This window comes from Rissa tridactyla, chromosome 4 (genome assembly GCF_028500815.1).
Source record: "Rissa tridactyla isolate bRisTri1 chromosome 4, bRisTri1.patW.cur.20221130, whole genome shotgun sequence".
NCBI classification, from domain to species: domain Eukaryota; kingdom Metazoa; phylum Chordata; class Aves; order Charadriiformes; family Laridae; genus Rissa; species Rissa tridactyla.
In genome coordinates, this window is record NC_071469.1 from 73,402,179 (window position 1) to 73,426,679 (window position 24,501).

Genomic DNA, 24,501 nt, shown 5'->3' on the forward strand with positions numbered 1-24,501 from the left:
GCCAGCCCGCTGCTTGGCTGCCTCCTGCGGCAGCGCTCCCTGGCTGTCCCCGGTCACCCAGGGCTGTGGAGGGCCATCACCAGCCCCTGCACGGTTCTGCCATCCCACCCTGGAAGCCCTGGATAGCCCTTGCTATCCCACGGGAGGGAGGAGCTCTGGTAGGAACAGAGGGGCATAAACACATACTGGGAATAAGTGCTTTTTATTCAAAGAGACAACTGCGGGGACTGGTAACTCACTGCAGAAATAGTCTCTCGGCACGGGGGAGAGGAACTTGATTCCACAGCCAGAGGGGACTTTGGTGCAGGAGCACTGCACACCAAACAGGTTCCTGCTAGAGGCAGAGTCCCAAATGCTAGTCTTTCCCTTTGGAGAATCACAAAAACTGGAGTGAAACCCCAAAATCAGCCTGGAGGCCCGAGCAAACTGTCCTTTCAGCAAGGCCACCCTCCAGGGATGGTTTTGCCTGCCCAGTTCATCACAGCTTCTCCAGCCTCTGCGGCTTTTGGGGCAAGTAGCAGCACAGAAAGGTCCCATCAAGACCTAAGGCACCTGCTGGAGCCGGCTGAAGGAGCTCCCTCTAAAGCAGCAGGGATTTCCCTGCTTTGGAAGGCAGCTGGCTGCTCCCCCCCTGCCCCGCGCATCTGCCAGGAACGGGTCAGAGCTGAAGACCTTCACACAGCCACATCCTCTCTGGGGTGAGCACCGTCCTTTGGATCACATCCCACAACCTCCACAGAGAAACCGCCCGTGTCCACTTCGATGCTGTGGATGCTAAAGTTGCCCAGTCCCTGGGGAAAAAAAAAAAAAAAAAAAAAAAAAAAAAAAAAGAGTTACGGGTTGGGGCAGGAGCCAGGACGGGACCTGTTCATACCTCCAAGGTTCTGGGAAGGGCAAAGGGGACAAAAAAACCACCTCATCCCACTCGTGGTAGGGCGAGATGCTGCCAATGCTTGCGCTATATAAAGCAAACTTTCGCGAGCTGCCTGCGACAGTGAACCGCCTGGGAGCCCACATCTCACCTGGGTTTTTGCTAGAATTTGGTGCAAAGCCTCTTTCTGCCGAGGGGCTTTGGTTAAGACATAAAGAAAGCCACCGCCACCAGCCCCCGCCAAGCACTGCCCGTAGACGTAGGGCCGGAGAGCATCCATCATGCGCCCCACGGCCAGCGGCTCGCACCCAGGGGCCATGCATTTCTTCTGCTGCCAGTAGCGGTCCAGACATTTGCCGATGAGCGGCAGGTTACCTGCAGGGAGGAGAATATCGCAAGCTATTTACCTCTAAATTCTCGCCCAAGGGGCAGAAACCTGTCCCTGCCTCTCCTGCTCAGCCCAAGCTAAATTCCACCTTCTCATCTACTCGGTTCCTCCCAGCTCTGCATGCTGAGGAAGCAAACCCAGCCCTGTCACATCGCTGTTTATTTTTAATCCTCCACAGGGGGGGAATTTGCTTGCTTTAATGCTCCGGCTTCCCCTCCGCAGCATCCCAGCAGCCAAAGGCAAAATGAATCCACCGCACAGGCTAGGCACGGCCCCCGGCCCCATCACGGATGGCTCACAGAAAATCAACCAGGCTCGTCATGTCTAATCCCCCTTCCTCATCTTCACTCAAGCCTGAATTTTGGGGCATAGCCAGTGGGTCTGGGGAAAGATTTGAAGCTTCTACAGCTGCAAGAACGTGCACCCCCCCCCCGTCTTTTTCCCCCCTCCAAGACTACAGACACTGTCCCTGGGGAAGTCTGTGTTTCTTCAGTCATTAAAAGGGCCGGCCTGGCCCAGGGCAGGGGGCTCACACCTTGCCTCAAGGCCTGGGCACACTCCTCAGCGTTGCTCACCAGCGCATCGGCGTTTTGCACGGCGGAGGGCAGCCTGGCGTACCAGTTCCTCACCACATCCTGCAAGAGGCCAGAACGTCCCTGTCACCGTCCTCCTGGGTCCCGCAGCACCCAGGGAGGTAGTGCTGCACCCGCAGCCTTCAGCGCCGGCTCACGTTGGGGTGGCAAAGCTCTGCGCCAGCGAAGGGGACAGGCACCAAAGGCCGCGGGGGGAGCAGACCCAGGGCTGCGGCACCCAGGCGTTACCTGGAGCAGGTTGCGGGCCAGGCGAGTCTTGCCCGTGTACACCAGCAGCAAGTGATCGTTGAGGGTCTGGGTAAAACCACTAGGCACCGGGATCTTCTCCACCTCCACCCTGAGCGGCAGCTGAGCCTTCGACCTCCCGATTTTGATGCCAGGCACGAGCCCCCCAACCTGGTCCTGCCAACCGCCACCTGCAGGAGAGAGGGTCCTCAGCCACCGCCAGGCCCCCCACCCTGCAGATCGGCTGCTCCCCATGGCCACTACCTGTCGTCAGCCTCTGCTCCAGGTGCAGCACGGCGTGGATGAGCGACTCGGTGCTGGCAGCCTTCCCAGCCGCCCGGTACAGCGATGCCATCACCGCTCCCGCCAGGATGCTGCTGGTGCCTGCAGGGAGCACAGGGGGAGGGCCAGGGCAGCGAGGCACCCTGGGCGCACGTGAGAGCTGGGGGACAGCGAGCGGGGTGCCCCATCCCGGTGCTGGCAGCAGGAGGGACTCTCCAGCCCTTTCCCTGCAGACTTACCAAGGCCAGACCCGTGGGGCAGCTTGGACCAGGTGTGCACCTCAAACCCCCCCCCAAAGCTCTCCATGAGTTGGGCTCGCAGGGGTTTCTGCGAGGGAAACTGCACCACCTGGGTGCAGATGAAGGCAGCTTTGAGCAGGGCTCCTGGAAACAAGAGTGGACAAAGCTGACACGTGCTGCGCTACCCGACACTAAGGGCACATTGCGGGCAGGGAGCCAGGCCGTGTGGGTGGTGACACCTCACCTGGCGCGTGCGGCTGGCAGTAATCCCGCAAGTGCTCCAGCTCCCGGCACACCAGCTCCACCGGCGCCTCGCCCTGCGGCATCCCGCAAAGGCTGACCAGGCGCAGCTCCGGCTCGCTGATGCGCCGCACCCGGGCGCCGATGGGCCGGCACCCGTCCACCAGCACTGCCACGTCCACCACGGCCCCCCCGTGCTCATAGGTGATGGGGGGGGTGTCACTCCAGCCGCCTGCCGAGGGTCACCATCAGCTCCCCCGCAGCACCCCGACTCCTTTTCCCCCAGGACCACAGGGGTGAGACATGGATCCTCTGTTTTGGCACTCACCGGAGAGGTCCAGGCGGGCCGGACATGCCACCTGCACCCAGCGCCCCAAGGGTGGCAGCTCTGCCTGTGCCACGGTGACAAACTGGCACGAGGACATCACCGCCTGCCGCACAAGGATCTGCTCGGCCCCCTCGTAATGCCGAGCAGCTCTCACCAGCAGAGCTGGCCTGGGAAAAGAGGGATGCTGAGCCCACTGCCACGGCTCCCCAAGCATGCCGATGCCAGGGAAGGGGCAGCAGCCGCTCACCAGCCCCAGCCTCACCTGCTCATCCACTTCTGCCGCTCAGCGGCCAGCTCCCGGACACCGCCAGCGATGTCCCCACTCTCCAGGCGCCCAAAAGCCAAGGCCCACTCCCTGTTGGCAGCGGGCCCGCTCCGCAAGCCCCCTTCCCCTCGTGCCATGCAGCCCAGGACCTCAGCAATGCAGGCGAGCGCCCGGGCTGCAATGCCAGCATTGCCAGCCGTGGAGGCAACTAGAAAATAAAAGGAGGCTGCAAAGCCACAGCCAGGCTGCAGGTCACCCCAAACCAGCCCTCTTCTGCGATAAGCTGGCTCCAGGGGAGAGGGACTCGCAGGGCTTGTGCCCACCCTGGCTTGTCAGATGCCCTGGGGGTGCATCCCCATGGGTCCTTGCAATGGGGGGGGTCACTGGAGGGGGTGGGGAAGACCAAACAACCCTGGTAGTCAAGACACAGCTCGTGTGAATCCAGCTCACCCTCATCCAGCGTGCCCAGCACAGCCTCGTGGTAGCCCTCGTGGACGGCGCTGCGGGCGAGCGGCAGGAGGCTGCAGTCCTGGCGCCCCAGCAGCACCCGCCGCACCTTGCGCTGGCCCTGCAGGAAGAAGAGGGCCCGGCGGGCACCCAGCTCGGCTGCCTTGTCCAGGCAGGGCAGCAGCTCCTCCCAGGACATGCGCCAGGCCGCCCGCCAGCGTGCCAGCCGCTCGCCGGCCACCGCCACCGGGGCCAGCAGCCACAGCACGTCCTCCAGCCCCAGTGCCTCGCAGGCATGCAGCACCGGGAAGAGCCGGGCACTGAGCAGGCAGCGGCTCCTCCGTGGCATCTCAGCGTCCCAGAGGTCCCCTTCCCTGATGGAGGAAGAGGCCATCAGCACCGCCCTGGGGCCCAAGGGCGCCTTCCAGGAGAGGAGCCAGGACATGGGATGGGTTAGGGTGGCCATGACACGGGATGGGTTATGGTGGCCATGACACCACCCCAGGGGAGCCAGGTCTCCTATCCCACCCTGGCACATAGCACCTACCGTATGCCTGTCCGATGGAAAAACTCAGCCCAGGGCATGTTCAGGTAGGTGGCCTCTTCGGCAGGCCTCTGCAGGGGCACGGAGGGGCCAGTTACACCCCGGCTTTGTGGGGAGCCTCACGCCACCTCGCCGCCCCCCGTACCTGCCAGTCGTCAAGGCGGCCGGTGAGAGTGAACACGCGGCAGGACAGGTCACGCAGCCGGATGTGGTGGCCCTGCAGGACAACGTCGCGCAGGGGACAGCCCTGCAGGGCTGGTGAGGAGCTTGCAGAGAGGCCCGAGAGGAGGCAGCCAGGACCGATCTCCAGGGGACCCTGCGGAAGAGGTAGCAGGGCCCTGAGTGGCATGGCTAGCCCCAGAGTAGCCCCCAAACACCAGAGCCAGATCCCAACCTCAGACGGGGACAACCACCCCAAGAGCCAGTGGGACACATTTTGCTTTGTCACACGGCTGCAGGGACACAGACTGCAGAAATTCAGACCACGCAACAGCCTCCAGGGCTCACAGCCATGACACAGCCCCCAAGGAGAGGGTCTGCCCTGCTCCCCAAGTAGGGACAGCCCAGCAGTGACAGCCTCCTGCCCTTGCCCAGGGCGGCTGACAGCCACCAGGATCCCCAGCACTAGCTGAAAGGCAGTGCCAAAGAGGAAGGGCACCCCAAATCTTACAGCCATGGGTCCCCTGTGCCAGCCAGGGACACCTCACCCTGCTGCTCATCCAGTGAACTGAGAACTCAGGGTCACCCACGCCCCAGCCACATACATGAAGGTGACAGTGCTGCATGACACTGCCAGCCGCCAGCCGCACGGCTCCTTCCAGCAGGCAGTTGGTGACTGAAGAGCCATCCTCAAGGAGACAGGGCTGCTGCTGAGGGCACAGAGGCACATGGGACCAGCGTCCAGCCACATAGCCCGGAGCAAGCCCCAAAAAACATGCGTGAGCAAGGCTGGGGATGGAAGGACATACGTCCACGTGGGAATGGGCTGTTTTGCAGAAGTGGAGGTGGCTGGCAGAGCCGGGCAGGAGTGTCAGGCTGCGGATGTGGTCGCTTGCAGAGGTGGTCATGTAGTCATAGGACGCACCAGGGATGCAGGCTGTGGGTGAACAGGAGAGCTGTCAGCACACGGATGGCAAACAGAGGCGTGCCTGACACCCATGCGAGCCAAGAGCAGCCAGGCTGAACGTCCCATGGCCAAAGGGATGGGGACAAAGACCTGGGGACCCGCAGCAGCAGGGAGAAACAGCCAGGTGCCAGGCTCCAACCACCCCATTTCTCCCCACACAGGGGAAGGGGGCTCAGGGACAGGTCATGTCATGTGTGCCTGCCACAGCATCGCTCACCCAGGCTAAGGGGGAAGGCGCGGAGAGCTGTCCACAGCACAGAGCGGGCGCTCCTCACGCTGGCATCACCGCCACCCTTCACAAACTCCTCCTCTGTCATCCCCCCTGCCATGCACAGCACGATATCGAAGAAGAGGGAGAGCTGGGGAGAGAACGGACCTGTTGGGTGCAGCCAGGCTGGCCAGTGCAGCCACCCTGACCCCCACCCTGCTGCTGGGTGCTCCCCTTCCGCCACCTCTCCTGCCTAAATCTGGCAGCACAGGGTCAAACAGGTCCTACAGATGCCCAGCAGCAGCACCCGTGGGGCAAGGGGTTCCGTCCCCCACAGACAGGTTGTCACCTGGATGGGTGGTGCCCCCGAGTCCAGTCCCATATAGGTGCAGGCGTCCAAGGGAGGGATGACGTGGGTGGCCAGAAGCTGCTCAGCAGCATCTGAGGAGAAGAAAACCACCCCGCAGACCTGCCAGGGCACAGTGGGGCTGAGGCCATGGCCACAGTGACACGAGGGACAGGGCTGGCAGGGCCACCGATGCCTGAGTCATGCCGTACCAGCGGGACAGTGCCATCAGGCCCCGCGCACTGCTGGATCTGGGCCTCCGTGCCTTTGTAGATGATGTTGCGCACCAGCCCCTGGAAGGAAGACCACCCTGATAAGTTCTTCAGGGTACCCCAAAGCAAGCAGTGACAGCAGGGCCGGAAACTCAGCACCCAAAGGACCAAAGTGGTGGGGACCCCTGCGCCTCCGAGGGATGCCCCTTGAAGGGGGAGCTGCTCCTGACCTGCTCATCAGCGAGGTAGACCCCATGGTTCCTGGCATATGCCTGGCTCCCAGGCACCGCGATCACTCTGACACCCTGGAAGCCATCCCAGTCGATCCCTGGAGAGAGCAACAGAGACCAGTGCCCTCTGGGGCAGCAAACATACCCACACTGGGCACAGCTGCCTGAAAACTGGGCCCACGGCAGAGGTGGTGACAGCAATAACCAGCCTCGGCCACTTGCTGCGGGCATGATGGATGCTCCCAACCACAGAAGGGTCAGCAATGCCTGAGCATCCCTTATGGGAGCATGGCCTAGGCTGAGCCAGCTGCACTGCTGGCTCTGACCCCTGTGCTGAGCCAAAGTGGGTGCTGGAGGCAAAGCTGGCACTGACTCACCTGGTGCTGAGGGCACGGTGAGGAGCATGTCGGTGCTGCAGACCCACACGCCAGGCGGGGAGCCCACGCAGAGCTGCCGAGAGAAGGGCCACGTGCCCAGGGACGGCACGGAAGGGGCTCAGCCCTCACGGGGCACCCAGCACCCTTCCTGCCCCGCTAGGAGCCTGCTGAAGGCACCCTGAAGGCCTCAGGGGGAGCTGAACACACCCCAGGGTGCCCAGCATCCCATGGCACGAGCCCAAGGCCCCGTCCCGCAGGCCACACAGACCCGGTGCGTCATGGTCGCCAGCAGGCTGTCCAGGTTGCAGACCAGAGCTTCGGCCGGGGCGCCGGGCTCCTCCACAGGCAGGCAGGTGAAGGCCCGGCCGCAGTCATCGAAGGAGAAGTCACGGCCCTGGCGAGACACAGGGAACAGAGCACTGGGGGCAGTCACAGGGAGGGAGAGGGTGCGAGGTGGCCCCCCGTGTGATATGGAGGGGCCCCAAGCTGGGCTGCAGGCCGGGCTCCTCACCATGTGGAGAATGAGGATGCGGGCTTCCCTCAGGACGTCGGAGCTCACCACCTGGGAGGTCAGAGCAGGGGACAGTCAGCAGGGAGGGGACGGCCGCCCCCCCGGGGCTCACCACAGGCTGCCACCCCGCTCCCCGCACAGCCAGGGGGTAGGCCCCTCACCGTGCATCCCGCCCGGGCGCTGAGGTGCTCGGCCGCCACCAGCAAGGCGTTGAGAGTGGCCCCGCCGCTGCCCAGACGGGCCCAGGGGTCCTCCACGGCCAGCAGGAGCGGGGGGGGCCGCGGACCCAGGCCGCCCCTCAGCCGGCGGGCCTCCAGCTCTGCGGAGCGAGAGGCCGGCGGCGCTGAGGGCTGGCACCCCCCGCCCCGGCCCGCCGGGGGCGAGAGGACGAGCGCCAGCCCCACCGCTTGCCTTGCTGGAAGGCGGAGACGCAGCCGCCGGGCTGGCAGGTGAGGAGGAGGACGCTCCACTCCGCCGCCATTGCCGCTCCTTCCCGGCCCCCTCGGCAGGCGGCCGCCGAGGCTGCTGGGAGATGTAGTCCCGCCCGCGGCGGGCGCGGGGACGCGCGGCCCGGGGTGGACTACAACTCCCAGCGTACACTGCGCTGCCGGGCCGGGCCGGCTGGTTTAAAGGCACAGTGCACCCCTGCCCCCGAGGAGGCTGCAAAGGGGGAATGGCGGGGGGGGTTTACGTATTTTTGCCCCAGAATGGGTGACGCCCTGCGTCATGCCTGTCACGAGCCCGCCCGGCCTCAGCTCGGCTCATCGCGGGGTGGGGGGGGTCCGGGTGCGGGCGGTGGGTGCCGGTGGGTATCGGGGTGGGTACCGGGGATGGCATCGGGAGGGGTACTGGAGTGGGTACCGGGGATGCCGATGTGCCGGGATGGGCACTGAGATGAGGTACCGGGTGGATACGGGGGGATGTTGATGCGCTGGGATGGGTACTGGGGTTGGTACCGGCGGTGAGTACCGGGGTGGATACCGGGGGATGCTGATGCGCTGGGATGAGTACCGGGTGGGTACCGGGGATGCCGGTGTACCGGGGTGAGTACCAAGGTGGGTACCGGGTGGGTAGCGGGGATGTCGATGTGCCGGGGTGGGTACCGGGGTGAATACCAGGGTGGATGCTGGGGGATGCTGATGCGCTGGGATGGGTAACGAGTGGATACCGTGCACGCCGATGTGCCGGTGTAGATACCGGGATGGGTATCGGGGTACATTCTGGCGATGCCGATGTGCCGGGGTGAGAGCCGGGGTGGGTACCAGGGATGCCGATGTAACGGGGTGAGTACCGGTGTAGATACCGGGGTGGGTAACCGGGTATATACCGGGGATGCCGATGTGCCGGGGTGAGTACCGAGGTGGTTACCGGGGTGGGCACCGGGGATGCCGGTGCACCGGGTGGGGCGCGTCGCGGCTTCGCTCGCTTCCTACAAATCCCACAAGCCCCTCCGGGCGGCGAGCTGCCGAGAACTACATCTCCCAGGCTGCCGGGACAGGGCCCCCCTCCCCGCACGGCGCGGCACGGCACGGCCCGGCCCGGCCCCGCACGGCGCGGAGGGCGCGGCGCGGCGCGGGGGGCGGCGGCGGAGCCCGGGTGCGCCCGGCGGCGGGGACATGCTGGAGCCCAGCCAGGTACCGCGGCGGGCAGCGGGCCCGGGGGGATGCGGGCACGGCCCGGCTCGAGAGGCCGGTATCGGGCCGGGGGTACGGGGGGGAGAGGAGATCGCGGGCTGCGGCCGGGGGAGGCTGGGCGGGAGCTGCCGCGGTGCTGGGGGCTGGCCTCGGGAAGCAGGCACCCGGGATGCGTTGGATTCAGCCCCGGGGTGCTGGCCCCGGGAGGATGTGCTGGCCCCGGGAGGATGCGCTAGCCCCGGGTGCTGGCCCCGATCCGCGGGTGCTGGCCCCGGGAAGACGCGATGGCCCCGGGAAGATGTGCTGGCCCCGGGAGGATGCACTGGCCCCAGGTGCTGGCCCCGGTCCTGGGGTGCTGGCCCCTGGGAGGATGAGATGGCCCCTGGAGGATGCGCTGGGCTCGGGTGCTGGCCCCGGTTCTGCGACGCTGGCCCCGGTCCTGGGGTGCTGGCCCCTGGGATGTTGCGCTGGCCCCGGGAGGACGCGGTGGCCTCGGGAGGATGTGCTGGCCGCGGTCCTGGGGTGCTCGCCCCGGGAGGATGCACTAGTCCCGGTCCTGGCCCCGGTCCTGGGGTTCTTGCCCCTGGGAGATTGCCCTGGCCCCGGGAGATTGCCTTGGCCCCGGGTGCTGGCCCCGGGTGCTGGCCCCGGGAGGATGTGCTAGCCCCGGTCCTGGGGTGCTGGCCCTGGGAAGATGCGCTGTGCCGGGGTGCTGGCCCAGTCCCCACGGTGCTGGCCCCCGGGAGGATGCAGCAGCCACAGCCCTGGGGTGCAGCCGCAGGGTGCTGCCTGGGGAGGATGCGCTCGCCCCAGGGAGGATGCGCTTGCCCCAGGGAGGATGCTGGCCCTTGGCAAGGGGGCTGGGGCTGGGGCTGCTCCCCACAACCCGGGGGGCTGCCCCTCTCCAGCCGTGTGCCCCGGGGTGGTGCCACAGGGCCAGGACCCCAGCGGGATGCTGGGGGCAGAGCTGGGGTGGCCACAGAGGGGACCAGGGCAGAAGGGCTGGCTGCGGGTCCCCCCAGTGCCCACCAGCGCCAGTGTGTGTGTAAGGTCCCTCAGCAGCGGTGTGACACATGGCCGTGTGACACACGGCGTCCCTTTCCCGGGTAGTGGCAGCCAGGATTTCACAAACACAGCACGAGCGTCCCTGGGGACAGGGTAGGAAACTGTGTCACCGAGCAGGGAAATGTCCGTTGCCTGCGTCCATGTGTGCGGGGTGTGGTTTCCGATCAGTGCCCAACCCACCGATGTCCCCCTGTCCCAGAGTTGTGGGGCATTTCCCTGGCTGGGGCACGGCTGCTGGAGCGGGATCGGTGCCGGAGCCCAGTTTTTAGAGCCTGGTGATGCACAGGGTCCCCACACACACCGGGGGCTCGGGTGCTGCCGGCAGCAGGGGAAGGTGAGGTTTTGCCCAGAGCACTTTTTGCAAAGCTCCCGCATATTTCCCTGGAGCGAGGACTCCCCATCCCAGCAGGAGGATATTTTTTCTGGGGGGGAGGGCGGGGAGGATGGCGCTTGGGCAGCGGGCGAGCTGGGGCTGGAGGAAGGGCCACGTCCCCTCCTGCTGCGAAGGAGCGAAAAACATGGCTGGGTGAAACCAAATAACATCAAACCCAGGAAACTTGGCTGTGCTTCCCTCCGGGAAGGCGTGTGGGCTCCGAGCTGGCCGAGGTGGTTTTGCTCCCCATTATCTGGGGGTCCCCTTCTGGGGCTGGGGCCAGGGGCTCCCCTGTATCCAGCATCCCAGCTGGGGTGGCGAGCGGAGACGGGAAGTTGCTCAGCGCTTTGGGCTTGATATTCCTTTTCCTTCCCCTTTTGTCGGAGCCAGATGTCGCAGCGGTGAAGCTTGGGGCAGGGAGCTGGGGGAGGGGGGGCCACCTCGGCTGCCATGTCCCCCCCTCCCGGCTGTCCACGTGCCCATCTGTCTGTCTGTCCCCATCTGGCAGCGTGCAGCGGCCCCGCTGCTGCCGGTTGTGCGCGGCAGCTGCCTGTCAGAAGCGTTTCCCTCTCCTCCCGGGAGCTCATGGCGGTTCTCGGGGAAGGAACGGCAAAGACGCGCTCCGCTCGTCCACCCACGCCTCGCCGGCGCTGCAGGCAGGGAGAGCAGGCAGGGAGAACAGGCAGGGAGAGCAGGCAGGGAGAAAGGAGGCAGGGAGAGCCCCGGGCAGCCACACGCCAGGGGAACCGACTCGAGCTTGAATTTTCATGCCCAAACAAGCTCCAAACTACCACTTTTTTTGGCGAAAGGCTCCGGTAGCGCCCAGGACACGACGGTTTCCCCGCCGGCTCTTGGCATGTGCTGGATGCCGCCTGACTTGGCCCACGCCAAGGTCCCGGTAGCTTAATGGCTTTTACCTCCTCCCGTTGCATTTAATTCTTGCAAGAGTGCAAACTGCTAATTGCTCTCCAGCGGCTCGGCCGGCCGCGCTGTGTCTCCACGAGCTGCGATTTATCGGAGCCCGCTGGTCCCCGGGGGTTTGGGATGCGGCAGGAGAGGCTGGGAACCTCCTCTCCCTGCCCTGCCAGGCTCCGGGGGAATCTCTCGGCTCCGCGTCGCTCTTTGCCATCGGCGTCTCCCCAGAGCTTTTTCAGAGACCGGCAGAGATTTGGGCCCCGGCTCCGCCGCAAAGTTCCCAAAGATAGCCCCCCAAAACCACATATGGATGAACAGTGAATATCTATGAACAATTTTTATATATATATATATATAGAGAGAGAGAGAGAGAGAGATGCATGTGTAATATATGGATCTTTATTTTTTTTCCTGCTGGACATACAGTTCAGCGCTGGGGCTCTAAAACAACCCCCACAACAAACAGTCGCTCACGGGAAACCAGAGCAAGCTGCAGTCGCTCCGCTCCGGGTGCCCGCGCGTCCCCAGCAAGGGACTTTTGATCTGCAGCGGTAATTGGGCTAATTAGGAAACTGCAAACGCTCCCCCTTCTCCCCGAGTGTCCGAGCGGAGCCCCAGCTCTCTAGAGGAGAAGTCAGGTTCCCTCGCCAGTGCAGCCATTCTACACGTAATGGGTGTCCCCGGCAGTAACTGGGCTGTGCTGGGATTGATGGCCTTTGGCTGGGGGAGCATTTTGTAACATCCCTGTGATGAAATCTCATAGGTACAATTTTCCTAACAAGCTCAGGGGCCCCTCAGCACCGCCAGCGAGCAGAGCAAACCCCGGGCGGTTTTACCGGGCCTCCCCGCAGCGTGCACCGAGTTTGCAGTTCTCTGCTCAGGCTGCGTCCTGGAGGAGAGTAGGGGGGTTGCTTTGGGTGGCAGCACCCACCAAGCCCTCAAAAGCCTTTGGCTTTCCACCTCCTCCCATTCCGGGAGCTGCCGAGCCCCAGGGAGGGGGACAGCAAAGCGCAGGGAGAGGCCCCCTCGTCCTTGCTCGCCTTCTGCGGGCAAAAGGCCACAGCCAGCAGCAGCACCTCCCCGGCACGGCACGGCGTCCGCTGTCCGGCGCTCCTGCACATATTTTCCCGGTGAGGCATGGAGCGCAAACCAAACAGGCACGGGCTGGTAAAACGAGCTGCCGCGGCGGAGGGGTAGCGGTTCCCTCCCGGCGGCCAGCGGGGGGGCTCAGGGTGCTGCTGGGTGCCGGTGTTGGAGGGTGAGCGGGGACCCTACCCTTGCCGGGGAGCATGGCTGCTTGCCATGTGGCCACCTCCTTGCAGGCGGCTGAGGATGGGGGGAGACCGATTTAGGGGTGCTGTAGCAGGCATGGAGGGGGGCACGGAGCGGGCAGACCCCGCTGACCCCAGCCCATGGCTGTGGGAGGACAAGATGGAAACGTGGGCGGCAGCGGGTGGCCGGCTCCCAAAAGGGCCCGGTGGCTTTGCAGGGGCAGCTAGGGGGCAGGACGGGGGGGAGGAGGGGGTAGCCCCACCTGCTAGCCAGCCCGGAGCCCAGCCACTCGGTGGGATCCAACTTGTTGGTGCCTGACCCAGTGGTACCTGATGTGGCAATGCTCGACCCGGTGTCTTGGTGGTATGTGACCCAGTGGAACGTGACCCAGTGGTTCAGTGGTACCTGACCTAGTGGTACCTGACCTGTTGATATGTGACCTGGTGGTACCTGACCTGGTGGTACCTGACCTGGTGATATGTGACCTGGTGGTACGCAATCCAGTGGTTCGTTGGTACCTGACCTGGTGGTACCTGACCTGGTGGCTTGGTAGTACCCAACCTGGTGGTACGTGACCCAATGGTTCTGTGGTACCTGATCTGGTGCCACGTGACCTGGTAGCTCAGTGGTATCTGACCCGGTGGCTTGGTAGTCCCCAACCCAGTGGTACCTGACCTGGTGGCACATGACCTGGTGGCTTGGTGGTACCTCACCTAGTGGTACCCAACCTGGTGGTAGGCCACCCAGTGGTTCTGTGGTCCTGGTGGTGCATGACCTGGTGGTTCGCGACCTAGTGGTTTGATGGTACCTGCTCTGGTGGTACGTGACCTGGTAGCTCAGTGGTATCTGACCCGGTGGCTTGGTGGTCCCCAACCCAGTGGTACCTGACCTGGTGGTACATGATCTAGTGGCTTGGTGGTACCTGATCTGGTGGTACCCAATGGTGGCTTGATGGTACCCAGCAGCCGGGGCAGTTGGTGCAAACTGGGAGCTCTGGGATGGGTACCTGCGGGTGTGGGGCAGCAGGGCTGGGGCTGTCCCTCGGCTCTGGCCGATTCTGCAAGCATTTGGGGCTGGGGGGGTCTCCCCACTGTCCCCCTCCCCGCCTGTCCTGCCTCGGGGAGAAGGCTGCAGGCGAGCCGGGCGTAACGAGGCCACACAGCGAGCGCGGCCTTGGGCTTATCACCCCCCCGCTGGAGCGCAGGGGCTGGGAAGGAGTCGGGGGGGTTTTCTTTTCCCCATGGCAGCCTGGGGAGAGCCAGGGGGCTGTGGGGAGCTGGGGGGGCAGGCGGGGAGGAAACAGTGCTGGCAGATGGCCGAGCGGCGTCCCTTCTCGGGGATGGGGGCATCAGCCGCGTGGGCTGGCGCACGTGGCTTGCTCGTCCCGATGAGTCCGTGCATGTGAGCTGCGGGGGCGGTCGGCTGCCTCGGATGCTTCTGCCAGTGTGTGTGTATTTTTTGGGGGGGGTAAGGATGGCCAGATGGACTCCGCAGCCCAAGCCCCCACCCCCAGCATCGCCCCGTTGGGCAGCGCAGGGTGTTGGGGTCCACGGGGTCCCCACTGTGACGCACTCGAGCCGAGGGGGCTCAGGACACTGCTGGACCGCTCCCAGCGAGCCCCATCCACCGGCAAGGATGGGAGCATCCCTTTCAGAGCATTCCCAAGGCTGGGACCTCCCCCGCACCCCCCAAATCCCATAGGAAAGGGCCTCGGCTGGCTCCGTCCCAACCCCGCGCCGGGGATTTGGCCTCCTGCGCTCTTTCCTGGCCTCATCCCAGCGTTGAGGGATGAGCCCGAAATAACCCCTCCGGATGCCGGGCATGAGGAAACGCCAAAACTGCTGCCAGGGGTGCGAGGAGGGTTTAAAGCACGGGAAACCCAATTAACTCGGCTCCATTAGCTGATTGAGCCGGCCAATAAGGGTATGATTAATTAAAAGGATGAAGAAGAAGTCGCTGCCACCGGGGTGTGGCGACGGCTTAACCCACGGAATTGGCTTCTCCTGTAAATACCTGGTGCTACCGCCGGCTGTCCATCCTTCGTGGCATCGCGGAGCGGCAGGGGGGGGGAAAAACATCCTTATACCAACCCTGGGTTGCCCGCTCCCTCTCCCACCCAGCTTCCAGGGAGGGGAAAAAGAAAGAAACCGAGGGGAAAATCCGGGCGGCGCAGGAAAGGACCTATTTAATTAACGGGCGCTTTTCTCGCCGGGTGTGGGTTTGGCTCTGGAAGCCAAGTAATGCGGAAGGACGGGAGTCCCGTGCCCCCCGGCACAGCCCCGCTCGCCGTCGCCCAGCGAGATAATGCGAGCCGACGCGCTCCCTGGGTACAGCAGCGCCGGGGGCTGGGGGGGGGCTGCGACCTCGGGGAGCTGCTCGGGCCGTAGGGGGTGGGGAAAAAAAAAAAAAAAAAAAAAAAAAGGGGCAAATTTGAGCGTTGTTTTTCAATTTTGGTTTGGAATCCTGCTGCCTGAACCCCGTCCTGAAATGGGCAAAATCACCGCACTCGGCATCTCTTTCTGCCTGGGGATGAAGGAGGCGGGGGGGGCCTCAACTCGTGTCCACGATTGGGAAAAAAAAACAAAAAAACCAGCCTAAATCTCATTTTTTTTCCCCCCCGTGGGAGCAGGAGGGATGCTGGGCTGGGGGAGACGGGGGGGGTCCCTGTGTGCTTCCCCATCCTCCCCCTGCAAAAGCCGGGCGCTGCTCCAGCACCCGGTCGATGGTTTGGCGGTGACAGAGGTGACGTCCCTGCCACGGGGTCCATGGGACGGGCTGCAGCTGGACGCCCAGGGTTGCGTTTCCCAGGGGAATTTTCAGCCCCAGCATCCCCGGGACGAGCAGCAGCCGCCTCTGCCCCCCTCCTCCCCCTGCCCCCAGCAGGGTGACATCCCACCTCCCACCGATGGCTCCTTCCTGCACCCACCCTGTCATTTACCGGCAAAGAAACCGGCGCCGACAACCTCGGGATGTTTCGGGAATGAGCAAATGAAGGCGACAAGACCTAAAAACTGGGGGGGATTGGGGACGTGCTGAATGGCGTTAAGGCCGATGGGGAAGAAACCGGCATCCTGCAGGCCCCGGGGTGGGGCTGTCGGTCGCATCGCTCCCGTGTTCGGCTCGGAATTCAAGATTATGCATCCCGAAATGAGAGATTACATGTTTGGGGGGCGGGGGGGGGGAAATCATCCAACTGTAAAAGCGGCAGAGCGATTCGCCGGGACCTTTTAATAGCCTGGCTTCGTTATCTCTTGCAATCAAAGAGGAACTCGGGTTTGATGAGCACACGGGCGTCAGGAGGCAATTAAGGAGACCAGGGGATAAGTTTGGGAATGGGAGGGTATTTAATGGTATTTCATGGTATCGCTGAGTTGTCAGCCTCGCTCACTGCGGAAGAAATCCCCAAATCCCCTATTATTTTAAGAAAGAAACATCAAAACCTGGTGCAAAGAGCCCCCGGCCCGGCGGGGTTTTATTTATTGGAGGCAGGTTGGGTTTGATTTTGGGAGCTGGCAAGTTCGGGAGTTGGGATTTTGGGCGAGGGAAGAGGTGAATGCTGGGATGTTACGGACGCCGGGGTCTACGAGGAGCAGAGCGGATGGAAATAGCCGCCAGCCAGCCCCCGGCGCGGGAAGCGATGACTCAAACCAGCCGCTGGTATTTCAGGCTGCTGGAGGACGGATGGTTTTTTCCCCGCCTGCGGCCGGGGGCAGCTCCGGGAGGCCCCAGGATGGGGACGCACGAAACACGCTCCCGATGCCGGCGGGGGCCGGGATGCGGCAGAGGCAGGGGCCGGGCTGGGCTGGGCTGGGGAGCCAGAAAGGGATTTTTATTTTTGTTTGTTTCGCTATTTTTTGTTTCCCCCCCCCTTCTTTCACCGGGAACAAAAATACCAGGAGCACGTGACAGCCGATTTCCTTCAGCCTCTAAAAATCCCCGTGGGACCGGAGCGCGGCGGGAGCAGGGGAAGGGGGACGAGCCCCCTCCTGCTCAGCGTCCCTGCCACGTCGCAGCTAAAAAGAACCCCAAATCGCCTTTTACCTCCACATCCTTCCAGCGTTGTGCATCCCAGGGCGGGATGGGGGGGGGGGGGGGGGGGTGGTGTGGTGTGTTTAAGCTTTTTTAGCTTTTTACTGGCTTTATCCCAAATTCCCCTCGACGCAAACCCGCCGTTTAACAACCGCCAGTGCTTTTTTCCCCCTGGCAGCGACCCAAGAAACTCGTTGCAGTCGCTCACCGGCCCTGCGTGTGCCGCGTAGGCATATTAAACTCACACCCCCACCCCCACCCCCCCACCCCCCCGCCAGCCCTCCCCCCCAGCCCCAAGACGGGGGCCGGGGCGGGGGGGGCAGAAAAAAAAGCCTTGGAAAACCATCCCGCCTGGGATGCGCACCTCATTTCTGGCTCTTGCCTTTCGAGGCTGTGGTGGCTTGGACAAATATTTGCCGGCGGGTTAATGATTTGGGCAGAAGCCATCCCTGCCTGCGGCGCGATGGGCTGGGGCGGGGGGGGGCGGATTTTTTTGGTCCATGCTCAGGTGTCCCCCATCCTGTTTTGGGGGGTGGGGGGGTGTGTGTGCGCTTCTATCCCTGGTAAGAAAGCCAGTGTCTTCCAGGGGATTTCTTTTTTTTTGTAGGAAAGAGCCATCCCCGGTGCCTGCCAGCTCCTAATTAGCACTGCTGGCCTCGGCCCTGCCCTAATTGGGGCCAGGGCTGAGCTGCGGAGGCGATGCCACCACAGGGTTTGGCCTTGGCAAGGGGGGGGGGGTGTCCTACCCCAGCATCCCCCTCCCTAAAAAGCCCTGGGAGGGGGTGGGGGTGGGGTGTCTGTGACATCTCCATCCCCCCCGGCGTGATGGCTCCTTCTACAGTTTTGTGTTAAAAGGGGATTTTCAGCCTTTTTAAAAATTTTTTGGCTGGGGGGGGGGAATGGGTCTGGCGTTGCCCCCCCACCCCCCCAGCTCGGGGGTCTCGGCTGCTCCTCCCGTCCCTCCCCGGGCGCAGGCGCCGGCACCTCTGCCCCGGCTATTTTTACACGCCGGGATCACGAGCCAGCGGGTGACCTTCCCCGAGGGACGTTGCCACGCTGGGGGGTGGGGGACAAGCCACCGGCCTCGCTACCCGGGGCGCCCATCGGGCCACGGAACGGCTGTTCTGGCTAGCGAAGAGGGTTTTGGAGGAGCCGCTCGTGGCTTGATAGAGAAGGAGGATCGAGCCTGGAGAAAGAAGCCGCTGCTCGGGCTCCGGAGGCGAGTTCATGGCTCAGCCTTTGTCTGGCAGCGACAGGGAGGGCACGGCCTGTGAGCTGCCGGGAGCCCCCCCACCCTGCGCCGCCGGCGAGGAGCCGGTGTGGACGAGGCCATTGCCGGCATCCCGGCTGTCTCCGTGCCCCTTTTGGCACGGGCTGGGTGGCGTTTTGCAAAGCTCAATGGGGAATAAATAAACTCCTCAGCCTCCCCCAGCATCCTCCTCCTCGGCGCAGCCCCCTGGCTCTGCCATGCGCGTCGCCACCCCTTAACTCTCCGTCCCCGACATCCCTTGACCTTCTGTCCCCATCATCCTTTGACCCTCCATTCCTTGATCCTCTGTCCCCACCATCCCTTGACCTTCTGTTCCCATCATCCCTTAACTCTCCATCCCCACCGTCCCTTGACCCTCCGTCCCCACCATCCCTTGACCCTCCGTCCCCACCATCCCTTGACCTTCTGTTCCCATCATCCTTTGACCCTCCATTCCTTGATCCTCCATCCCCACCATCCCTTGACCTTCTGTTCCCATCATCCTTTGACCCTCCATTCCTTGATCCTCCATCCCCACCATCCCTTGACCTTCTGTCCCCATCATCCCTTAACTCTCCATCCCCGCCATCCCTTGACCCTCCATCCCCATCATCTCTTAACCCTCCGTCCCCTCCTTCCCGCTCCAGGCCAGTATCGTCACAGCCGTGTCCCCGAGCCGGTGGATGAGCTAAACCCCAGGGGAGGATGAGTATGGTGGCAGCCGAGCGCCAGCCGGGGCCAGGACCTGGAGGAGCGGCCGAAGCGCAGTGCTGCAGTTGAGGCTGGTGTCCCCAGCCCCGCCACGTCCCCACGCCGCCCCGGCTGGCGGCGGGTGCTCCCTGCCTGGCACCCGGAGCCACCGGGGGCCCTCGCCGCGGCCGGACCACGCGGATGGAAAGCTGCAGCCCAGCAGGTAGGACCCTGGCGGCGGGGGGGTGAGGGTGGGCTCTGCATCCCCACCGCCGCCCTGGTTTAAAGCTCTGGGTCCCGCAGGGAGCCTCGCTGGCCGGCTGACGCCATCCCTATGCCCCAGCCCTATGCCGGAGCGGGCGCCTTCCCCGGCTCAGCCGCCCGCCGACCATGAAGTGCTCGCTGCGCTTCTGCTTCCTCTCGACCGCCTTCCTGCTCGTCTTCGTCATGTCCCTCCTCTTCACCTACTCCCACCACAGCATCGCCTACCTGGACCCCGGCGGGCTGGGCGGCATCCACCGGGTGAAGCTGGTGCCCGGCTATGCCGGCATGCAGCGGCTCAGCAAGGGGGGGCCGTACCCCCGGGGCTGCGCCTGCCGCCGCTGCCCTGCCGAGGAGGCCGCCGCTGCCGAATGGTTTGACGGGCGCTACGACGGCACCATCTCCCCGGTGTGGACCAAGGAGAACATGGACCTGCCGCCCGACGTCCAGCGGTGGTGGATGGTGAGCGAGGAGATGGGTGTCCCCCCCAACCCCGACCCCGCGTCCCCCAGCGGCGTGCTCCAGCATGGGGGACACAGCTTTCTCCTCCATGGGCTGATGGTCCCCCCCCACCTTCCTCCCACCCCCCGCAGATGCTGCAGCCCCAGTTCAAGTCCCACAACACCCACGAGGTCCTGAGCAAGCTCTTCCAGATCGTGCCAGGCGAGGATCCCTACCGCTCCCGCGACCCGCGCCGCTGCCGCCGCTGTGCCGTGGTGGGCAACTCGGGCAACCTGCGGGGCTCTGGCTATGGGCCCGAGATCGACGGGCACGACTTCATCATGCGGTGAGGGCAGGGGACGGCTGCTGGGGCAGGGGCGGTGGGGGACACTGCCTGCCCACCCAGCCCCACGGGCAGCGCGGAGGCATGGGGCGATGCCGGCAGCTCCCGCTGTGCACCGCAGCGGTGTCTCTCCGTCTCTGCTGCGGGTTGGGAGACGCCGGGGGGTGTTGTCCCTGTGCCTGGCTCCAGTTGCTCGGTAAAGGAGCCCATCGTGGGTCCCACCGGGTGGTGGGATGGGTGGGAGCGGGTGCTGCCATCTTCCCTGGGCTGGCTGGGGGGGGACCCTCAGCTCATCCCAGCCCCCTGAGCATCTGCAGGCTGGGAAACTGCTCCTCTGCAGCCGCTGGGGGACACCCCCTGTCGTCTGCAAGGGACAGGGTGGCTGGGAGGGGGGTGCCACCTTCCCCGCTCTCTCCCCAGGATGAACCAGGCCCCCACGGTGGGTTTCGAGGGCGACGTGGGCGGCCGGACCACGCACCACTTCATGTACCCCGAGAGTGCCAAGAACCTGCCCGCCAACGTCAGCTTCGTGCTGGTGCCCTTCAAAACCCTGGATCTCCTCTGGATCGCCAGTGCCCTCTCCACCGGCCAGATCAGGTTGTAAGTACCCGGCGGGCACCGGGCTGGCTGCTCGCCCGTCCTGGGAGCAGCTCCGCGGTGGAGATTCATCCATTCCTCCCTGCCGGAGCATCCCCCGGCAGCTCGGGCTGGGACTGGGTGGGGGGTGCGGAACCCCTGGAGCTCACCTGCCGCTCCGCTTTTTTCCCAGCACCTACGCGCCCGTGAAGCCTTTTCTGCGGGTGGACAAAGAAAAGGTAAGGGGGGGGGGGGGCGCTCATCCCAACTGAGCACCCGTTTTGGTCGAGCCCCTGTCAGTCCGTCTTCCCCAGGGGTACCCCCGCGTGTCTTGGTGCTCCTTCCCGGGGTGCCGACGCCGACGGGAGCGTGGCCGGGGCTCCGGCGCTAACCTCAGCCCCTCCTCCCAGGTGCAGATCTACAACCCTGCCTTCTTCAAGTACATCCACGACCGCTGGACGGAGCACCACGGGCGCTACCCCTCCACCGGCATGCTGGTGCTCTTCTTCGCCCTCCACGTCTGCGACGAGGTGGGTGATGGCTCCTGGGGGTCCTCCTCCGGGCTGCAGGGTCCTGGATGGGCTTTGAGATCCTGGGAAGAGCTGCAGGGTCCTGGATGGGCCGCAGAGTCCTGGATGTGCTGCAGGGTCCAGGATGGGCTGTGGGGACCCGGGAAGAGCTGCAGGGTCCAGGATGGGCTGTGGGGACCCGGGAAGAGCTGCAGGGTCCAGGATGGGCTGCGGGGTCCTGGATAGGCTGCAGAATCCTGGATGGGGTATGGGGACCCGGGAAGAGCTGCAGGGTCCACGATGGGCTGTGGGGTCCTGGGAAGAGCTGCGGGGTCCTGGATGGGCTGCAGGGTCCAGGATGGGCTGTGGGGACCTGGATGCGCTGCAGGGTCCAGGATGGGCTGCAGAGTCCTGGATGTGCTGTGGGGACCCAGATGGGCTGCGGGGTCCCGGGAAGAGCTGCAGGGTCCCGGATGGGCTGCAGAATCCTGGATGGGGTATGGGGACCTGGGAAGAGCTGCAGGGTCCCAGATGCGCTGCAGGGTCCAGGATGGGGTGCGGGGACCCAGATGGCTTGGGGTGGCTTTGCTGGTATCCTGAACCTTGCAGGGTTAAGGGTGGAGGTGGCTTCTTTGGGTCCAACCGCAGCCGTTCCGCTGGCTCCCGTTGCCTAACGGCACGGTGATGGGCACCCTTAAACGTCAGGCAGGGGGATGCTCGGCACGGTGTGAAACCCTCCCCCCGGCAGCGCGGTGGGCGCTCGGCCAAGGGGGTCCCCAGCCCAATGCGGGGGTCAGGGCTGTCTCACCTCCCCTCCTCCTCCTCCTCCTCCTCCTCCCCACCACAGGTGAACGTCTTCGGTTTCGGCGCCGACAGCCGGGGCAACTGGCACCACTACTGGGAGAACAACCGCTACGCCGGGGAGTTCAGGAAGACGGGGGTGCATGATGCCGACTTCGAGGCGCACATCATCGACATGCTGGCCAAAACCAGCAAGATCGAGGTTTACCGGGGAAACTGAGGGCTGCGCCTCCTCCGGGCTCCCCTGCACCGGCCGGGGGCCGACCGCCCGCGGGGGCTGAGGGCTGGGGTCTCCCCGGTGGCCCCGGCTGACAAATGCCGGCGGGGGGGGGGGGGGAGCAGCGTGGCCCCGCACTGCCGGCGGAGCCGCCCCCAGCGATATCTGGTGCCTCCAGCAGCCAATCAGGTTCAGAGCTAAAGGAGACTTTTTGCTTTTTTTTTTTTTTAATTATATTAATTATTATTATTATTATTATTATTATTATGAAACCCAGCTGAGAAAGGATTTGTAAACGCAATCAGCGACGGACCGGGCGGCGGGGGCATCTGCCTCGCATCTCTTTACAGTCAAACCAAATGCTGCTCTTTTTAAAACAAGACACACACACACAAAAAACGAAACCAAGAACAAAAAACCAAGCACCCCGAAGGCGGGCGACTTTGGGGAGTGCCCGAGCATCGCGGCCGGGCCGAGGGAGATGTGGCGGCCGAGGGCTCGGCTCCCCCCTCCCCGCTGCCACAGCCTTGCCAGTGGAACCAGCTGCTTCTTTCTTCCTTTATTTTGATATATATGTATTATTTTTTAACTCACCTGGGGCAGGCGCCGCCGTCGCTCCCCCCGGGGAAGGCTCCCGGCACACACGGGCAGGTCTGGGAAGCGCGTGGACCCATCACCGGGAGAGCCGGCAGCTGCGGGAAGTCGACCATCGCCGACGGCAGAGCTGGGACTGGGGAGCGGGGAGAGAAGAACCCCAACTTCGGGGCCGGGCATCCCCGATCCTCTACTGGAGATTTGAGGATGGGGAGGATGGATTTTGGGAGTGATTGGGCAAAAGGCAGCTAAGAAAAAACACAGGAGCAGCAGCCTGGTCCCTCTGGCCGGGCTCCCTCGCAGGGATGCTCAAGGGATGCGGGATGTGGGCAGCCGGTCCAGCCCCGCCAGAGGGAAGGAGATGAGATTTCCCTTCGCTTTTGGGCTGGGGGGAAAAAAAAAAACAAAAAAAACCAAAAAAACAAACAGATTAGAGATAGGTTTAGTAGGGGGGATGAACCGCGCTTGGGGTTTTTGCGTTGCTGTGGACGGCCAGCTCCGGGGAGATGCTGAAATCCCAAAGTCTTCACTCCGTGTGCGAGGGTGCGACTCAGTTTCCCCCAGCCCGGTGCCCTCGGCATCCCCGGGGCTTTTTGGGCTGGACAGGTCGCCCCCGCGATGGGGAGATGCTGAAGGGAACTGCCTCCCCAGAGGTGTAATTAAAACCACTTTTCTTTGGGTCAATCAGGCGGGTAGGGGGTTTTTTGGGGTTGGGTTTGTTTTTTTTTTTTAGGAGATGCTGGAAAGCTCAAGAAAAAGGCAATCACGGAAAGGTCCCCCGGCGAGGGACTCTCCGCCTGCGCGGCCGTACCGCCTGGTTCCAACAGTTATTTGAGGAACAATCACCACAGGGGGGTTTTTCGGGGGCAGGGGGGGCTTGGAGGTTTGGGTTTTTTTTACCCCTTTGTATCTGGCTTTTCTGTAGCAGCCTCTTACCTGTTTCTCTGCTTCGGTTTGGTTGTTTTTCAGGGTTTTCTTCTTTTTCTTCCTTTTTTTTTTTTTTTTTTTTTTGAGTTTTCTCACCGCAATGGTGAAGCACAAGGGTTTGGGTCACCTGGAGCAGGTACCAAGCATCCCCCGGGCTGGGGAAATTCATCTTTTTTCTCTCCACGGGGCTTTAAAACCCCGCCGTTGCCTGGCGGGTGTTGGCAGAAGCACCCAGCGGGCTGCAGCAAGCCCCCGCTCTCCACCTGCCTGGCTTGGGGTTGGTTTTTTTTTTTATTATTATTTTTTAGGGGAAGAAAAATAAAACCCACGAGCAACAATGAGTGCCTTGACCATCTCCCGTCGGCCACGCCGGGCCCGCTCCGGCGGCGGGGGCTCGGCCGATTTATCCAGCGGTCGTAGCTGCTTCCCTCCTCGCGCCGGGCTGGATCTTTGCTGGGAAGCGCTGCTGGAGGGAGACAGGGCCACATCCAGGCTACCGCGCCGGTGGCCAGGGAGGCCAAATCCAGCGTGAGGAGGCTGGGCCGGCTCCTTGCCAGGGCCAGGCCAGACAATCACGGGGCGAGGGGAGACGCCGGGGACCAAACCCGGGTACCAAACCCACCGGCGGCTCGGTGCCGGTGTCCGGCGAAAGGCGCTCTCCCGGCTCCTTGCTGCCCTGACAGTATTATTTTTTGGCTAGCTTCCTTCCCCGACACGCCCCCCCTCCCCCCTCTTTTTTTTTTTTTTAATTATTATTATTATTTTATTTAAGCTGTCCTGCTAGGACTCGCGACCACTCCTGGAGGATGCTGCACGCCCAGCGGGGAGGGGGCCCAGCACCACTGTACTGTACATAGAGGAGATCGATGTAGGCAGAGGCGAGGGACAAGGAGGGGGCAGGCGGGGCGGGGGTGCCCCCCCCCGGCAGAGGTGGTCTTCATCACCCGGTGCCTGACGGAGCGCCCATCGCCCCCCGCCCTGCCGCGGGAGAGGGGGAGAGCAGCGCTCGCACCCAGGGCTAGGAGCGGGCGGCTTCGCCCGTCACCTCTGCGTACGTGGGTACTTCTGCACACAACTGTCTTAAAACAACTACTTTTTTTTTTTTTTTTTTTTTTTTTTTTGTAAAAGTCAATAAAAACCATGCATCAGAAGCGCCCCGTGTTTGCCTGCCGG

General features: G+C 63.8%; 2 protein-coding genes across 8 annotated transcripts; one reads left to right on the forward strand and one right to left on the reverse strand.

Moving 5' to 3' along the window:
* Window positions 1–185: 185 nt before the first annotated feature.
* On the reverse strand, window positions 186–7,939 carry FCSK (fucose kinase). 5 transcript variants are annotated; one of them, XM_054198992.1, is made up of 23 exons: window positions 7,844–7,939; window positions 7,594–7,751; window positions 7,433–7,483; window positions 7,190–7,315; window positions 6,922–6,994; window positions 6,545–6,642; window positions 6,315–6,395; window positions 6,106–6,225; window positions 5,766–5,907; window positions 5,391–5,518; window positions 5,187–5,288; window positions 4,568–4,738; window positions 4,426–4,493; window positions 3,882–4,252; window positions 3,429–3,639; window positions 3,167–3,333; window positions 2,843–3,070; window positions 2,599–2,742; window positions 2,342–2,461; window positions 2,081–2,268; window positions 1,795–1,894; window positions 1,023–1,246; window positions 186–791 (listed from the first exon to the last, which is right to left on the reverse strand). In XM_054198992.1, the coding sequence occupies exons 1-23, from the start codon at window positions 7,911–7,913 to the stop codon at window positions 675–677; spliced, it is 3,258 nt and encodes a 1,085-aa protein (XP_054054967.1). In that variant the 5' UTR covers window positions 7,914–7,939; the 3' UTR covers window positions 186–674. The 5 variants fall into 5 exon arrangements, with proteins under 5 accessions (XP_054054967.1, XP_054054964.1, XP_054054966.1 ...); XM_054198989.1 differs by having other exon boundaries at window positions 3,429–3,657; XM_054198991.1 differs by having other exon boundaries at window positions 5,187–5,291.
* Window positions 7,940–8,971: 1,032 nt separating this feature from the next.
* ST3GAL2 (ST3 beta-galactoside alpha-2,3-sialyltransferase 2) lies at window positions 8,972–24,412 on the forward strand. Of its 3 annotated transcripts, none has more exons than XM_054201206.1 (8): window positions 8,972–9,066; window positions 18,617–18,882; window positions 18,948–19,382; window positions 19,514–19,707; window positions 20,125–20,304; window positions 20,474–20,519; window positions 20,691–20,810; window positions 21,637–24,412. In XM_054201206.1, the coding sequence occupies exons 3-8, from the start codon at window positions 19,050–19,052 to the stop codon at window positions 21,808–21,810; spliced, it is 1,047 nt and encodes a 348-aa protein (XP_054057181.1). In that variant the 5' UTR covers window positions 8,972–9,066; window positions 18,617–18,882; window positions 18,948–19,049; the 3' UTR covers window positions 21,811–24,412. The 3 variants fall into 3 exon arrangements, with proteins under 3 accessions (XP_054057181.1, XP_054057180.1, XP_054057182.1); XM_054201205.1 differs by having other exon boundaries at window positions 18,963–19,382; XM_054201207.1 differs by having other exon boundaries at window positions 19,139–19,382.
* Window positions 24,413–24,501: the final 89 nt, after the last annotated feature.

Coding starts and splice junctions, on each gene's coding strand:
- FCSK (XM_054198988.1), bottom strand. CDS start 7,913: ATGGCGGCGGAGTGGAGCGTCCTCCTCCTCACCTGCCAGCCCGGCGGC. Junction 5,519..5,765: donor CGCCTTCCCCCTTAGCCTGG/GTGAGCGATGCT, acceptor GTTCACCCACAG/CCTGCATCCCTGGTGCGTCC. Junction 1,247..1,794: donor TGCCCAGGCCTTGAGGCAAG/GTGTGAGCCCCC, acceptor TCCTCCCTGCAG/GTAACCTGCCGCTCATCGGC.
- ST3GAL2 (XM_054201206.1), top strand. CDS start 19,050: ATGAAGTGCTCGCTGCGCTTCTGCTTCCTCTCGACCGCCTTCCTGCTC. Junction 19,708..20,124: donor GGGCACGACTTCATCATGCG/GTGAGGGCAGGG, acceptor CTCTCTCCCCAG/GATGAACCAGGCCCCCACGG. Junction 20,520..20,690: donor TGCGGGTGGACAAAGAAAAG/GTAAGGGGGGGG, acceptor CCCTCCTCCCAG/GTGCAGATCTACAACCCTGC.